General features: G+C 43.9%; 1 protein-coding gene across 1 annotated transcript; it reads right to left on the bottom strand.

Moving 5' to 3' along the window:
- Positions 1-4,685: 4,685 nt before the first annotated feature.
- On the bottom strand, positions 4,686-9,284 carry LOC123080420 (uncharacterized). The gene is made up of 9 exons (XM_044503338.1): positions 9,092-9,284; positions 8,435-8,561; positions 7,829-8,087; positions 7,497-7,725; positions 7,228-7,378; positions 6,909-7,097; positions 6,454-6,501; positions 5,985-6,374; positions 4,686-5,854 (listed from the first exon to the last, which is right to left on the bottom strand). Exons 1-9 carry the CDS (start codon positions 9,241-9,243, stop codon positions 4,895-4,897), a joined length of 2,505 nt encoding a protein of 834 aa, XP_044359273.1. The 5' UTR covers positions 9,244-9,284; the 3' UTR covers positions 4,686-4,894.
- Between the last annotated feature and the right edge of the window lie 8,955 nt (positions 9,285-18,239).

The following is an 18,239-nucleotide window of genomic DNA, read 5'->3' on the forward strand; positions in this document are numbered from 1 at the left end:
GATTTTGACAAAAGGTCACGGATTTCAAAGAAATGTTCAGAAAATAAATCATCATTTTTTCAAAAAAGTTCACGAATTTGAAAAAATTTCACCGGATTTTGATAAAAGAAAAAGTTCACGAATTTGAAAAAAGTTCACCTGATTTTGGTAAAAGAAAAGGTTCACGGATTTAAAAAAAGTTCACCGGATTTTGAATAAGTTCATCGATTTTGATAAAAGAAGTTCACGGATTTGACAAAAGTTAATCTATTTTGATAATAAAAAAAGTTCATGGATTTAAAAATGTTAATAGATTTTGATAAAAAAAGTTCACAAATTTCAAAAAGTTCATGAAAATTGAAAAATGTTAATCGATTATAAAAAATAGTTCATCAATTTTCAAAAAGTTCATCGATTTAGAAAGAAAGTCGATTGATTCTTGAAAAAGATCATCGATTTTGAAAAAAATTCACAAAGTCTGGAAAAAGTTCATCAATTTTGAAAAAAGGGTCATCAATTCTAAAAAAAAAGTTCATCAATTTTCAAAAACAGTTAGTCATTTGACAAAAAAGTTCAAAAATCTGAAAAAGTTCATTGATTTTGAAAAAAATGTTCGTTCAATTTGAAAAAGGTTCATTCAATTTTAAAAAAAGAAACAAAAACTTTCCAATAAAAAGAGGAACACGAAAAAAGAAAAAGGGAAAAAGAGGAAAGAAGAAAAGTGGTCAAAAGATGAAAAATGAACAAATCACGTTTTGTTAGTGGGGTGGTTAGCGTAGCTTATGTTAGAGCAGCAGATCGCGGGTTCGAAACTCACCGGGCGCACTGTTTTTTGCCATTAGAAACAGAAAGAAAAAACGAAGATGGGCCGGCCCAGCGCAGAGGGAAGGGTGTGCGCCCGTTTGCGAAATGTGAAGAAAGGGGCGCTTAAGGCGCCGAATAGGAACCAGCCGAAGCGTCGACAGCTTGCCGCAACGAGCGGCAAGTAGGATTTTCCGTCATACCGAGTCCATCATCTCGTTATATACAGTCGCGGGTCGATGGATGTGGCCCACAAAAAGTACAGCCCAGGCCCTCTCGATGACGGCCCAGGTAAACTGACCACTCAATCGCGGCCGGAGGGGGCGGGAAGTTCGGGCTGGTGGCGCGAGCGGCGGGGCGGCGTCGTGGACTCGTGGGTGGTGGGGCGGGTGGGCAACGACGCGCACCTCCACGACGACGCCGTTCCTCGACTCCCGCGTCGACGCGCTCGATTCCGACGGGATGTCGTACATGCGACGCGCGGTTGGTCAAGAACGTGCCGGGGGTGAAGAAGCTCGTTACCCTCTCCCGAGCCGGCTGCACATGAACTTCGCCCAGCTCCTCCTCTCATGCCTCGCCGGCGACCACCTCCTTCCGGCCGCGCACGACCGAGTCATCTCCACCGAGGCTCTCCCGGGCGGCCGGGCCTCTTCCTCACCAACCTCATTCTCCGTGGCTACTCCAATCAAGCTGGTCCGCCTTGACGACCGCCACCTGTTCGACCGAATGCCACGGTGGAACCTCGTCTCCTGGGGCTCTGCCATCTCCATGTATGCGCAGAACGGCCGTGAGGAAGACGCCTCCGCCCTCTTAATGGCCTTCGGGAGGGCCAGGGGCAGAATGAGTTCCTACTCGCCACTGCCCTGAGGGCCTGCGCACATTCGAGGGCGGTCTGTCTTGGCGAGCAGGTGCAGGTTGCCTCAACGCGAATGCCTAGTACTCAAGTCAATCTGGTACACTACTAATTCTGGGAAGATGGCACTTTGCTATAGTAATCCTGAACTATTTCATTGAGACTGTTAGTGTTACTTGCGGCATTTTGCCAATGACTATCTGGCTGGTAAGTGGTAACTAAAGACCACGGTTGAGAAGGGATGAATGATCAGATCAAACAAAAAAACAAAATGGGCATGAGACATCATATTGGCCTTGGTAATGCTTGTCTATGTCGAATACCGTAGACTACTCTGCCATAAGTACTTGCCATTCCTTCTGTTACTGGTTTCGTGATTTGCAATTCTGAACACGTGAAGATTAACCGATCTTACGTAAAAAAAAGCTTAACAAATCTGTAAACCAAGTCAACTGTACACAATAAAATTAGAGTACCTCCTCAATCAGGATTGTATTTAGTGTTGCTTATTTGATGTGATTCAGTATTTGGGTTTATTGATTGATAATTGTCTAACTATGGTTCGTGTCTTATTAGGTTCTGATCTGCAAACTTGCCTAGTTCATTTGCAGCATCTATGCTTTTGTATCGATCATCTTGTTTTTTAAATGCCTCTTTCTTTTCTTACATATGGATAAAATTTGTACCTCTTGTGTTTAGTTGGTTAACTGGAAGCAATGAAAAAGATTTAATGCACAAGTACTCAATTTTGGATGGAATAACCCAATTATAAGTACATATGCACATATAATTTTAGTTAATAAGTACAGGCCATCTTATCAAAAGTTATTACATTTTGCTAGGATTGACTTCAAGATGACCACTTTCCTTTTTAGACTTTGTGTCTTTTGTTCTAGTTGTGCTAAAATGGCTTCAACTTTGCTGTCGAGCAATCAGTAATTGGTGAGTGTTCGATAAATTCGAATTAATACAGTGTAGATAAAGATTGTCAACGTGGTATTTCTATTCATTTACTGCCTTCAAAAGCTGTTTAAGTGAGATCAAGATAATATGTACGAAAGAGGTTGGATTACGTATCCCGTGGCTACCAACTTCCTGTAGTTTTTTCAAACTTTTCTGTACATTTTGAACCCATAAATTGAACTTGGAAAAAATAGCAAATTTCAGTTTTAATTTTTAACTGAAATAATACCGTATTGTTCTTATGCTTGATTTGCTGGAATGTCTTCAATCTTTCGGCATTGTTTGATTTTTTTTCACTTTTTAGAACTTTGAGCATTTCAATGGCATAACGGCGGTATTTTCTAGGTATCGGCGGCATGTACCACAAGGTATCAGGGTGGATTTTTGCCATCGGTCGCAGATGCAACGGCAACCACATCCTATCCCGAGTTCCTGATTTTTGCTTTGGTCGGCTTAACACGAGGTAAGTTCTTCTAAGGGACCTTTACCTCCGAGGTTTGGAATCAGCAAGTTATTTATGAAATGTTTGTTTCATGTGATAGAGATATTGGATTCATGTTTTTCTAACCTTAATTAGCCACCTCGTGGGTCTGCAATGTACAGTCCGACCCCTGGGTTCATCATCATAAACGAGCAATCTGGTGTACTTCGCATTTTTTCATTGAAAATTAGAGATGAGATGTTGAAGTTTCATCGATTTTCCTATAATGGATGCTAGGATTAAGAGTGAATTCCGGCTTTTACCCCCTATTTTGACATTTTTGACACTAATTACCCCATTTAGCGGGATTTCATCTGTTTTACCCCATTTAGCAAAAGTGTTGCCACAATTTACCCTGTTTTAAATTTTTTGTGCGTTCTGACCGGCTGGCATGCCACGTCGATAGTTGTTCCCGCCTATTTTCCTCCCTACTCAACTCGTTTCCGGTTTGAAGTATTCTAATGGGACGACTATACTTGATCACCATGGCATATTACCATTGAATAAATTATCAGAGAAACGGTTACTGATATAATTTGAAATCATGCATGTTTTTATTCAGTTATCGTATACGGCCTTAAGTATGCATGGTTCTATGCATTAGATTAAAGTGGTGTAAATATACTACTTTACTAACTCTGATACACCTACATATCTGAATATCTAGGTAGCAAATATGTCGATCGGAAGAGTGTTAATACATGCACAAGTGATATCTGAATATCTAGGCATATTTTACATGTCCATGGATAAAAGAATCCAAAACCAGAGATGATTGAGAGGGATTTCATTAGTTATTTTGATATAAAGGAGAAGATCAAGGAGTTGGGTTCCAACCCTTGGGATAGCGTTTATTATCAGAAGAAGGTGGCCAATGGGAACTCCATGGTTGAGTTAACAAATGATGCAGGCGTAATGATGCTATAGGAATTTGATGCTTATACGGAAATCAGTTTGCACGTTTGATTGGGAGCGAGCAACGCGAACAAGAAGCCATGGGAGGCAAGCGTGGTGCGCGGCCGACTTGGGCGTTGTGCGTTGGACGTGACGCGAGCGACCGCCATCGGGCCGAGCCGGTTGGGAGAAGCTATGCGGCCCGGTTCAGCAGTGAGAAAAATAGCCAGGAAAAACCACTGACATGGCATGCCAGTTGGACCTAACAACTGTGACCGACCGGTCAGAATGCTCACAAAACTTTAAACAGGGTAAATTGTGTCAAAAAATTGTTAAATGGGGTAAAACGGATGAAATTTCGCTAAATGGGGTAATTAGTGTCAGAAATGTGAAAATAGGGGGTAAAAAACGGAATTCACTCTAGGATTAACTAACCGTGATGAACAGTTGACCACCTCGTGGGTCTGCAATGTACAGTCTGACCGTGGATTCGTCATCATGACTGAGCAATCTGGTGTACTTCGCATTTTTTTCATTGAGAATGAACAATCTTTCCGGACAGATTTCTTTCCGTAACTGAAATCAATTCTCCATTGGCCCATGGAATACACAACACCAACCATATACCAGCTGTTGATGGTAGATAGTACTATGGTTTTGAAAACTGGGAGTCTCCTTGTGGTGACCAGAAGAAACTACCCATACATGCAACTATTTCTTTTCAAGGAGCTGCACACATATGGCACACTCCAGATTCTCATTTTAGATCAATTTAGACATAAGATTGTTACCCATTGTTATTACACAGGAATAATGGTAGAATTGGCTGGTGTCATCGTGCTACGTGTTTACAGATATACATGAATAGAGTTGACAATTAGTATGCTAAAGCATTCACTCCTAGCTTATGTGCATAGCTTTGTTTAGTCGTCATTATCCTCACCATCTTCACCTACATGCTGCTCTGAGGCACTGAGTTGTGATAGGGTGAAAGCACCGGAGTCGTAGCATGAGCCCTTGGTGGTAGCACGCTGCCACTTGTGGCAACTCAGCCATGACATTAGGTAAGGGACCTTCGTGTACCATCTTTCATGGTTGTTTAGATAGTCTCTAATGTTCCTTTCAATCTCAGTCACATCATTGCTGAGGTTCACCATGGTTTCCTTGGTTGCACAGTGGCCCTCGCTGCTAGGGTGCCTGATACTGTTCCATAGTTCCCGTGGCCCCTCACCACACATGGGATGCTGCATCTCCACCATGACCGAGAATCCCTTCATGAGCCAGATGCGCATGCGCTCCGCGGCCACCTCATGATGGATGCCTAGCTTGTCGGGCGAGCATTCAGAGAGTGGTCGCAGAATGAAGACATCCTTGTCAGCCAGCCGCTTGCTCGCATCGAAGCTTCTGTACTGGCCGCCGATGGTCAGAAGCTTCTTGTTTCCCTCCCCGACACTTAGGTAGACTATGAAGTTCTTCTGCTCTCCCGCGTACATGTTATCGATGTCTATCACTCCGGTTTGTTTGTCTGATCCCACAAGGTTCTTGTAGCCACCAGACTCGATGGAAGATATTGTAATGCCCTCGTGAGCTGCGAGGGTGATCTGTATGAACCTTGCAGCGACAGACGTGATGCCAGTGGTGAATAACTTGAAGGCTTCATGGATGCAGCTGTCATCTTCATCAAGGAAGGAGTAGGTGCCACAGGTCTTGTCGGCGATATACTTCATGACCTCCGGATCGTGGTGTTTCTGCACACCAATTGCGTGCACGGGGAATTCAGAAGAGATCTCCGTCTTGAGGGCTGCCATGCCATCACCATTGGAGACGAACAGGATGCAACCTACATGGTTGTATGCCTCTTCCGCTCCACGCCCTCTCAGGATCTATGTCAATTTAATCAGCACAAAAAGTTATACTAAGTAAATTCCAAAAATGCAGGATTTGAAAATAAATTTTTGCCTTAATACAAATTCGATGGCATGTTTCAATAGGAAAGCATGATGATATGTGTACCTCAAATCCCTCTCGCAGAGCGGCAATTGTATTGTTGTCATGGGTCCCATCAAGCTCATTGATCATGACCTTGGCAATTTCCTTGCCTTTGTTGGACGTGAAGGTTAACTTCATAGTGTGGGGCACACTTCCCTTGAACCACACAATAGAGAACCGGTCGTTTGGGCCGAACTTGTCAATGACTGTCATTAGGGCTTGCTTGATGGTTTTCAGCTTCCAGTGACTCACCCTGCCCATGTTGATGTCAACAACCACAACAATGTCCACGCCAGCACGTGGCATCTCCTCCGTGTGGCGCCATGGCGCTGCTGTGATACGCACTAGGACTGGAAATTTGTTGCACGTCTTGCCACACAAAATCGCTTTACTCGTGAACGTGTGTAGCTTCACCTGAATTAATATATGTTGTCTGATTCATTGATCAGTCGTACCAAATCCAAATTAAGTATGTTCTGTAATACAAGCTTACCATGTCTCCTTGCATCCATGATTGCGAACTCACCGACCATGACAAGGCCTGCAAGAGACAACTTTTATTTTATTTCAACAGTAAACACAAACAGGCAGTGAAGTGACAAGGCTGCTATGTGGGTTACCGGGTGCTCCCTGTGCCACACTAATTCTTTTGGAGCACTGCTGGTGATACCATGTACTCGTGGTTGCACCTCTCAAACTTTGTCAAGTTTTAGAGAAGTGAGTTGCGGAAGGTGCATCTACTACACATACATGGTTTTAAATCTTGATCCGTTAAGAATATCGATAATGAGAGAGACAACCCGACCTTGAATAGTACTTGGAACTAGTATTTATTAAGAGAAAGTCCCTATATATGACGCTGGGTACGTTAATGGCTTTAACTATCTTGTGCATAAAAGAGCTTGTCTGTATACAGTAATGAGCTAATGATTGTGAATTCATAATTACCCTGTCAATGGTAGCTTCTGTGTCATTTAGTCGATGGATAATATCTATTATATCAGGCCTTTTGTGCCTATCGTACTCCATGCAGCTCAGTGCTATCTCAGTACATATATTCACTTGATGGCAGTGTGCTTTTAATTGCTTGTGAGAAGAACACGTTGAACGCAACCTGCGTCTCCAGTTTGTTTGTACCTGTGTATGAAAGTGGAAAGCTATAATAGTGAGATACACATGTGTAAAGCATATCACGATTTGTTACAAATAACCGTTGGTATTTTTTTAAATCTTTTTCCCTATAAAGTGAAGATATTGTGTTTCTTACTTGGTCAAGAAACTCTTGGTGAGACATTTCAGCGCTTCTGGTGTGGCCGCTTGGCCCTGCAATTACCTTTGTTATTGCAACACCCAAGCTGAATATGTCAAACTTGTTCGAGATTGCATTTTCATGTATGTATTCTGGCGGCATGTACCCACTGTGTTGTTGAAGATATATAATTATTAGAGATATGATGAATATGAAAATATATCTATTTAGTAAGCATGCCTTGGCTAACTACGAAATGGATTCATTAGCAACATGAATTAACTTACATTGTTCCTGAAACACTTTCTATGACCATCGTTTTATGTTCACGGAAGAGCCTAGACAAACCAAAATCCGCAAGTTTTGGGAACATGTTCTCATCTAGAAGTATGTTGTCCGGTTTTAGGTCCAAATGGTAAATTGGTTTTTTGAATCCTTCATGAAGGTATTGTAAGCCTTCACATGTCCCCTTGATAATTTTGTATCGTGTCTCCCAATCGAGGCCATCAGATTCCTCTGTAATGTGAAACAAAGAGTATAAATTAAATGAAAATACATGTCGACAACGTTTTTCTTCATATGCCTGTTGTAGCATGCTGAGAATGTAGAAGCGTCATACCATAGAGATGCTTCTGCAGGCTCCCTTTTTGCATATACTCGAAGCATAGCGCTTTGGTTATCTCTTCAGCAAAAATGGTTTCTTCCGTGCCTATGATAGGTTTATGTTGTGTTTCATAGCAATAGCCAACTAACTGTACAATGTTTTGATGTTCGAGCCTCATTAGGTTATCAAACTCACGTCGGAATTGCCCATCGTCAATGTCTGGCCTGTTATGAAGCAACTTCACTGCAATCTCTTTGCCATTGCCAAGTGCACCCTATCCAAGGTGCAGAAAATTGAAGTGTTCCATTAGGGCTTTTGAGATGCAGAAAATTTGAAGGGTTCAATTTAGTTTTGTTGATTGTGTCATTTTAGTGCAAAGAAGAATTTTTTTGGGAAGTTAAACTTTCAATTTGTAAATAAGCAGGTATGTAATTTGAAGCAATACACTGTTTTTAAAGTAATACACTGTTTCAAATTTGTAAATAAGCAGGTATGTAATTTAAAGTAATACACTTTTTTTTAGAAAGGTATAACTTTACAAAGTAAGTAGAGCAGTGTTATGATGTTTCTACAGCTAAGTTTTTGCAGTTAGAAACCAATTGTCCTGAATGGGTCTCTTACCTTGTAAACCTTTCCATACGCTCCTTCACCAATTGCTCGCTCCTTGCAGAAATTGTCTGTAATTTCTTGTAATTCTCGCATCGATAGACTTCTTGTCTTTTGTATTTTGCAGCTTGTCGTAATGTCTCTGCTGGTACATATTACTCTTAGCTATGGGTAACGACATTAAAGAACATATAGTTGACCAGCTTTTCTTGAACATATTAATGTTGGTTATGAGGGGTGTCTAGACATGGCATATATGTATACATACTACAATGGAAGTATATACATGCAAGCAGCGAGACGGACAGTGAAAGTAAGCATAGAAGGATGAAACAATAGCAGATTTATTAAATGGTGAGACTTTGGTAGACATTTGTCCCATCTCATAAAAAATCATTTCAACATTTGTTCCATTGCAACCATTTAAGGGATGATTAGTCTTTCTGCATCTTGAGCTGCGGAATGAGTTTTGAGTTGAATTTCTTTACGATGGTAAATACATGCCGTGTCCATGTAATCAATATCTCTTTTACAAATTTCGTGACATTTTATTACACGAACTCGTGACTGAATACATGGGGTGACTCAGTGAGATTGCTGCACTAGTATCCAGAGAGCAACATGCTACCACAAAATCCCATACTAGATATTTATCGATGTCAGGGTACTAACTTGGAGCCAGAGCCGGAGCTGGAGCTAGAGTTGGAGCCGGATCCGGAGCTGGAGCTGGATCCAGAGCTGGAGCTGGAGGTGGAAGTCTTCAGAGTCTGTTTGTTTGGGCTCCCGGCAGCCGTTACTCCATGTAAGTCGGCTGGAGACGCCATGCCTGTCGATGGTACTGCTTGCTTGTCCTTCACAGGAAGGATGTGGGTTGAGGGAGGGATAGGTAATGAAGAAGCTCACTCAGCTGAATTACTAATACACTATGAACTGCGGTAGAAACATGGGCTGCCCATACGCGTTAACTAATCAATCAATCAACCTAATTAACTACTCGTAGTAAACGCTCGCGGGGGAGCAAGATTCTCTTGACTTAGCGGGGGCAAAGTCAGTGGTCTTAGCCTATTGAAGTGACTTGGAATGGATAGTAGCAGTCAGATTTACTTCATACGGAGCAAAATGAGTGAATCTACACTCTAACATACGTCTATATACATCTGTATGTAGTTCATATTGGAATTTCTAAAAAGAATTATATTTAGAAACGGATGGAGTAGAATGCATGTTCTGCATTTAAAGCTGTAGTATCAGGTCTAGTAGTGACAATGAAATAAGTACTCACTCTGTAAAGAAATATAAGATCGTTTAGATCACTACGTATTACTTTGCTCCTTGGTTTACGATAGAGAACGATATGACCAGCCTGGTCCTGGGGGTTGCTTCTTTTTTTGTCCAAGGTCTACTCTGCTTGGCTTTAGCGTGAAACAAAAAGTCATTGCTCCGACTTGGCTCCAGCATGCATTCACACAGCTGCTTCGTCTGTATACGACAATTATTAGGGGAACCAGACTTGACTCAATCAGCAGGAGTACATGCATGTGAGCATCGTGCTTTAGAGTTTAGATCCAGCACATGCCTGGAGTATTTTGGTAGAGTTGACCCTGCCAACATTGCGATTGGTCGTGTGGGTTGAGTTAGTCGTTATCTAGATACACATGTGCACCTCCTTGCCAGCATCGTTGGTGCAAGTTATCCTTCCTCAAAATTACCCCATGGCAAAGATGCCACAGATTTTATTATTTTTGTTGCGGGTTGGAATTTAATCCCCATATCTTCTTCTGATTACCTCAGCTCATCGACCCTTTCCTTGCCATCAATTCGTAGCTAGCTAGCTAAGCTTCTTCGGGAAATTCCTTCCCGTCTTAATTAGCTCAACTATTACTGTTTCAGTTACTGGTGGTCGTGTTACATATCGTACTAGTTTGTATGATCAGTAGCAGTAGTGAAAGCTAATAAGCGTTCCTACTCCCACGAGGGGAGCCGCGTGGGTTTATATTGATGTGTGGCCGAAGCCCTTTGCCTTGGCGTACAAGGAGAGATACAAGAGTTTGAATAGAACACAAGATAAGGGAAGAGGTTGAGATTACAACGATATATATTCTAACACCCTCCCTTAATCTCAACTATCCTAAATTAAGACTACTCTTGAACTCTTCAAATGGTCTTGCTGGTAATGCTTTTGTAAAGCCATCGGCCACTTGATCCTTGGAGGGAATAAAACGTATCTCGAGTTTCTTTGCTGCAACTCTTTCTCGCACAAAGTGAAAATCTATTTCTATGTGCTTTGTCCTTGCATGAAACACTGGATTTGCAGACAAATATGTTGCTCCCAAGTTTCACACCATAAACATGAGATACGATTTTTCTTGATCCCCAATTCCTCAAGAAGTGATTCAACCCAAATGATTTCAGTGGTTGGATTTGCCAAAGACTTGTATTCAGCTTCTGTGCTTGACCATGACACAGTGGCTTGCTTTCTAGCACTCCAGGAAATAAGTTTGGACCCAAAGAACACTGCAAAACCTCCAGTTGATCTTCTGTCATCACTACATCCTGCCCAGTCAGCATCAGAGAATGCACTCACAAGAGAGGAATTAGACCGTTTGAAACGAAGTCATGTTCCCATAGTATGTTTCACATATCTTACAATCCTCTTGACAGCTGACCAATGTGCAGAAGTAGGTGCATGTAGATATTGACAAACCTTGTTGACAGCAAATGAGATATCTGGACATGTGAGAGTTAGATATTGTAATGCTCCTATACCTTGTGCTCTCCTCCTCTTGAAGTGGCTCACCTTCATATGCTGAGAGTTTTTCTGAGGAAGATAAAGGTGTAGGCATTGGCTTCCAGTTTTTCATCCCCATGCGAGATAGAAGCTTAATGCTATATTTTTCCTGATTTAACACAATACCATCTTGTGTTTTCTTAACTTCAATACCTAGGAAGAAATGCAAATCACCTAGGTCCTTCAAGGAAAACTCTGAGCTCAAATCATGTAGATGAGCATTAGTAGCATTTTGTGAAGAACTTGCAACTATGATATCATCAACATATATAAGCACAAAAAATGACTACTCCTGCCTTGTTATAAATAAACAAGGATGTGTCAGCCTTGGAGGCAATGAAGCCAAGATATTTCAACTATAAGCTCAATCTGGAATACAATGCTCTGGGTGCTTGCTTTAAACCATAGAGTGCTTTATCAAGCTTGCAAACATGATGTGGCAATTTCTTACTCTCATACCTAGGTGGCTGTCTCATGAACACTTCCTCTTTCAGAACACCATGCAGAAACGCGTTCTGTACATCTAAGCTGCCTTAGGCTCCATCCTCTGGATACAACAATGGCTAACACAAGTCTGATAGTTACAGCTTCCACAACAGGACTAAAGGTGTCCTCATAGTCAATGCCATAGCGTTGCTTAAAGCCCTTTGGAACTAGACGTGTCTTATACCTGCCAATGGAGCCATCTGCTTTCTTCTTAATTCTATACACCCATTTGCAATCAATGATATTTTTACCTCTCTGATTTGGTACAAATGGCAAGTTTTGTTCCTCATCAGTGCAGAATACTCCTCATCCATTGCCTTCTTCCATTTAAGATCATCAAGTGCACTATTCAACGATGTTGGTTCTCCTGAAATACACAACATTCCATATGGTATAGTCCCATCTTTTCTTATTTTAGGATTTCGTATACCTTTCTGTAGCCGAGTCACAATGCGTGAAGGAACCTCTGGCTGGACCGCTGGTATACTTGCCATAGAAGATCCGATAGAATCTGCTGATGCAGTAGGCAGATTTGTCGCCATGTGCACAGGAGATCCTGTGGCCGCTGGTGTGGCTGCCCCCCTGCAGGCACACGGGCGTCTCCCGTCCGCCCCGACGCAGCGGATCCGCTGCCCGACCGCAACTGGGGGCGCGCGCGGTGCAAGGGGGATCCGACCCCGCCGCTGGTCCCTCCTGATGCTGACGTGGCCGCGCGGGAGTGGCCCTCCCTCGAATCAGGACTGGAGCCGACAGGGGCGTGATCCGAGGAAGATGCGCTCGCGCGATCCGAGGACTGCACGCGCACAGGAGTGCCAGGCGCTGCTGGATCTCCTTCGTCATCCGTGCTAGGTTTGTCTTCTTCCCCAGCATGCAATATTAGGTCAAATTGAGCCTTATTTTTGAAATTTTGATCATTTTGAGCACCTTTTCTCCAGGGACCTGCACAGGCATAAGAGGAGAACCAGTACTAGCAGGAACATCATCACATTGATTAGAACAATTGTCGCCCCCATGATCAAAAGACCGAAGATGTGGAGGAAGAAGAAGAATTTCCTTGCGGAGAAGTGCACCGACATTGGGATGAAGGGATGCAAAGGGAAACATAGACTCATCAAAGACAACATCTCTGGATTTATATACCCGACCAGTAGGAACATCAAGGCACTTGACCCGTTTATGCATGGGGCTATAGCCTAAGAAAACACACCTTGTTGAGCGGAAAGCGAGTTTGCACGTGTTATAGGGTCTAAGGTTGGGCCTGAAGGAAATATGCCCTAGAGGCAATAATAAAGTTGTTATTTATATTTCCTTATATCATGATAAATGTTTATTATTCATGCTAGAATTGTATTAACCGGAAACTTAGTACATGTGTGAATACATAGACAAACAGAGTGTCACTAGTATGCCTCTACTTGACTAGCTCGTTAATCAAAGATGGTTAAGTTTCCTAGCCATAGACATGAGTTGTCATTTGATGAACGGGATCACATCATTAGAGAATGATGTGATTGACATGACCCATCTGTTAGCTTAGCGCTATGATCGTTTAGTTTATTGCTATTGCTTTCTTCATGACTTATACATGTTCCTATGACTATGAGATTATGCAACTCCCGAATACCGGAGGAACACTTAGTGTGCTATCAAACGTCATAACGTAGCTGGGTGATTATAAAGATGCTCTACATGTGTCTCTGATGGTGTTTGTTGAGTTGGCATTGATCGAGATTACGATTTGTCACTCCGATTGTCGGAGAGGTATCTCTGGGCCCTCTCGGTAATGCACATCACTATAACCCTTGCAAGCAATGTAACTAATGAGTTAGTTACGAGATGATGCATTACGGAACAAGTAAAGAGACTTGCCGGTAACGAGATTGAACTAGGTATAGTGATACCGACGATCGAATCTCGGGCAAGTAACATATCGATGACAAAGGGAACAACGTATGTTGTTATGCGGTTTGACCGATAAAGATCTTCGTAGAATATGTGGGAGCCAATATGAGCATCCAGGTTCCGCTATTGGTTATTGACCGGAGATGATTCTCGGTCATGTCTACATAGTTCTCGAACCCGTAGGGTCCGCACGCTTAACGTTCGATGATGATCGGTATTATGAGTTTATGTGTTTTAATGTACCGAAGGTAGTTCGGAGTCCCGAATAAGATCACGGACATGACGAGGAGTCTCGAAATGGTCGATACATGAAGATTGATATATTGAAAGACTATATTCGGACACCGGAATAGTTCCAAGGTGTATCGGGTATTTTCCGGAGTACCGGGGGGTTACCGGAACCCCCCCGGGGGGGGGGGGGGTTATTGGGCCTCATGGGCCTAGTAGTGGAAGAGAGGAGGAAGGCCAAGAGGTGGCACGTGCCCCACCTAGCCCAAACCGAATTGGACTAGGGGGGTCGGCCCGCCTTTCCTTCTCTCCTCCCTCTCCTTCCCCCTTCTCCTTGTTGGAATAGGAAAGGGGGGGGGGCGAATCCTACTTGGAGTAGGATTGCCCCCCTTGGCGCGCCTCCTCCCCTTGGCCGGCCTCCTCCTCCCTCCCCCTTTATATACGTAGGAGGGGGGCACCCCAAAGGCACACCAAAGTTTCTCTTAGCCGTGTGCGGTGCCCCCCTCCACAGAAACACACCTCGGTCATATCGTTGCAGTGCTTAGGCGAAGCCCTGCACCGGTAACTTCATCATCACCATCACCACGCCGTCGTGCTGACGAAACTCGCCCTCGGCCTCAGCTGGATCAAGAGTTCGAGGGACGTCATCGAGCTGTACGTGTGCAGATCACGGAGGTGCCACGCGTTCGGTACTTGATCGGTTGGATCGCGAAGACGTTCGACTACATCAACCGCGTTACTTAACGCTTCCGCTTTCGGTCTACGAGGGTACGTGGACACACTCTCCCCGCTCGTTTCTATGCTTCTCCAAGATAGATCTTGCGTGATCGTAGGAAAATTTTGAAATACTACGTTCCCCAACAGGGCCAACAGGCACAACCAAAAATACGAAGAGATGTGTAGTTGGGTGTGACACCAAGGAGTCGTGTAGTGGGTGTTTAAAGTTTGATGACTTTACTCGGAAGCAAGTTGATAAGATATGTGGCAGTTAAGAATGCTTCATCCCAAAATTTAAGTGGGATGGACGCATTTGCTAGCAATGTGAGCACCATATCAACTATGTGACGGTGCTTTCTTTCAGCAGATCCGTCTTGCTGGCGAGCATGAGGGCAAGAGACATGATGTGATATGCCAAGCATTTGGAAGAAAGAGTTCAATTTTTCATACTCACCACCCCAGTCACTTTGCATAGCAATGATTTTGGAGTTCAGTTTGCGTTCAACAAGATTTTGGAAATTGATAAAAACTTGGAATACATCAGATCGTTTCTTCAATAAGTAAATCCAAGTAAATTTACTATAGTCATCCATGAAACTTACATAATAGGAAAATCTACAAACTGAAGTAGGAGCTGGCCCCCATACATCTAAAAAGATAAGTTGTAGTGGGGCAGTAGACACACTAGTAGAGAATGAGATAGGGTAAGGTAATTGATGACTTTTTGCTTGTTGACACGGATCACAAACTGACTCAACACTAGGCTCATAAGAGAGTTTATTTTTGCTAAGAACATATTTAACTATGATTGAAGATGGATGGCCCAAGCGACTATGCCACCTTGATGATCATAGCTTGGTGACAACATTTGCTTGTTTATTGGACCATGAAGATGATGATGGTGATATGAGTGGGTAGAGGCCTCCCACGCACCGTCCTCTAAGAATGATTCTCCTTGTTCTCAAGTCCTTAACCAAGAAAAAATAAGGATATAATTCTATAAGAACATTGTTGTCAAGAGTGAATCGATGAACGGAAACAAGATTTTTGGATGTTTGAGGAACATGCAAGACATTTGTCAAGTGTAAATTTTTCACGGGGTTTTTAACAATTGAACTACCAATGTGTGTGATATCCATTTGGTCGCCTCCATTGTACTTCTCCCGCATCGTCAACTTGTCAAGTTCACCTTTGATGTGGTTTGTTGCTGCAATGTTGGCATACCAGTTGGTGTCCACGCCATAGGAGACAACATGCGCCTCCTTTTCTTCTTGGTCGTTCTCTTCATAGCGCCACCAGCAAACCCGTGCACCTCCTGGATGGTGCTTGTAGCATATCTAACATTCAGGATAATCATGTTGCTGCTCACGCACCTGCTGTTGCTCTTGCTGTCGAGGGCGACCTCTAAAGCCGCCGCCTCCATTGTCAGAAGAGGGCTGACGGTCACCACGATCACCACGGCCACGCCCCCTTCCTCCTCGCCTGCGAGATCTGCCGCGGGACTGGCCACGACCTCTGTAGACCGCATTAGCAGATGAGTGGAACCCGCCTGAAGACGAGTCGCCTAGCATCTCCATCCTTTGACCAAAGGCAGAGATTTTAGCAAAGAGGTCGTCGGTGGTGATGGTATTCTTGACAGCGCTGATCGCCACCACCACGGAGTCGTAGTCACGGTCCAGTCCTGCCAGGATGTAGTCCTCCATCTCTAGATCGGAGACGGGGCGACTAGCAGCAGCTAGTTCATCCCAAAGCCTCTTCATCTTCGCCATATACGCCGAGCTTGACATGGTGCCCTTCTTGGTGTTGGTGATGGCGATTCTCAGATTAGTAATCCGAGACTGGGATTGCGAGGCGAAGAGGTTTGTCACCATCGTCTAGAGCTCAAAGGTGGAATCTTTCCCAACGACCTGTGCAAGGATTTCTGGAGACATAGAATTGAGAAGATATGACAGAACCTTCTAGTCTTTGGCGATCCAGGGTCCGTACAGGGGGTTCGGCTCTAGGGCCGTGGTCTTGTCCGCCTTTGTGATCTCCACCATCCTGGGCGGAGCGGCGTCGGAGTTGTCCAGGAGCCCAATTACCTGCGCACCTCGCAGGGGTGGGAGAACCTGAGTCTTCCAGAGGATAAAGTTTCCTCTTGCGAGCTTCTCGGATGGCGGCGAACCGAGGTTGAGGGCGACGCTAGCAGAGGAAGCCATGGAGACGATGGTATGTGGTTTTAGGGTTTTGGTTTGTAGCTAGATGTATGAGAAGAGGTGGCTCTGATTACCATGAAATATAATAAGCGTTCCTACTCCCTCGAGGGGAGCCGCGTTGGTTTATATTGATGTGTGGCCGAAGCCCTTGCCTTGGCGTACAAGGAGAGATACAAGAGTTTGAACAGAACACAAGATAAGGGAAGAGGTTGAGATTACAACGATATATATTCTAACAAGTAGTACCTAGCTTAGTTGTGCTCGTCATCACTAAACTACAGCCTAGTGTTTGTCCAGGACTTTATCGCTCGATTAGGGCTAGCGATAATCACATCATTCTAAACAGCGAGAGTAGAGACGTGTTGCTCAATTGGTCGGTTAGATCAAGGAATCAAACGGATCGTTCTTTACTTAGACAAGCAGACATCAAAAGAAATTTATCTTAGCAGCATGCTTCGAATGGTGACTCGGGGGTTGACGTTGGGCTCGGTGGTTCGACGGCGGTCCACAAGGGTGGCCGCTCGCCGGGCTACCTCTCCTCTGGGCCGGGGGTGGAGGTGAACCCGGGGACTCACTTTTGGGTGCTACGAAGGATGAGCTCAGCTCTTCCTGGCGGTAGCGTACGTGAGCCTGGGGGCTAATCGCTTCTAGGCGCTGGCAGAGGATGAGATCACCGACAGTACCAAAGAGTAGGGCATGGCTTCCGCCTTGGTCAACCAGGGCAAGGGCCATCAAGAGGGGTGGTGTTGCATGATACGTCTCCAATGTATCTATAATTTTTGATTTTTTCATGCTATTATGTTATCTATTTTGGATGTTTAATGGGCTTTAATATACTCTTTTATATTATTTTGGGACTACCCTATTAACCGAAGGCCTAGTGCAAATTGCTGTTTTTTTTGCCTATTTCAGTGTTTTGCAGAAAAGGAATATCAAACAGAATCCAAACAGAACGAAAACTTCGCGAGGATCTTTCTTGGAACAAACGCAATCCAGGAGACTTGGAGTGGAAGTTAGAGACGGAACGAGGCGGCCACGAGGCAGGAGGGCGCACCCAGGGGGTAGGCGCGCCCCCACCCTCGTGGGCCCCTCGTAGCTCCACCGACCTACTTCTTTCACCTATATATAATCTTATACCCTAAAAACATCCAGGGGAGCCACGAAACCACTTTTCCACTGCCGCAACCTTCTGTACCTGTGAGATCCCATCTTGGGACCTTTTCTGACGCTCCGCCGGAGGGGGAATCGATCACGGAGGGCTTCTACATCAACACCATAGCCTCTCCGATGATGTGTGAGTAGTTTACCATAGACCTTTGGGTCCTTAGTTATTAGCTAGATGACTTCTTCTCTCTCTCTGGTTCTCAATGCAAAGTTCTCCTCGATGTTCTTGGAGATCTATTCGATGTAATACTTTTTGCGGTGTGTTTGCCGAGATCCGATGAATTGTGGGTTTATGATCAAGATTATCTATGAACAATATTTGATTCTTCTCTGAATTCTT

This window comes from Triticum aestivum, chromosome 3D (assembly GCF_018294505.1).
Source record: "Triticum aestivum cultivar Chinese Spring chromosome 3D, IWGSC CS RefSeq v2.1, whole genome shotgun sequence".
Lineage (NCBI taxonomy): Eukaryota > Viridiplantae > Streptophyta > Magnoliopsida > Poales > Poaceae > Triticum > Triticum aestivum.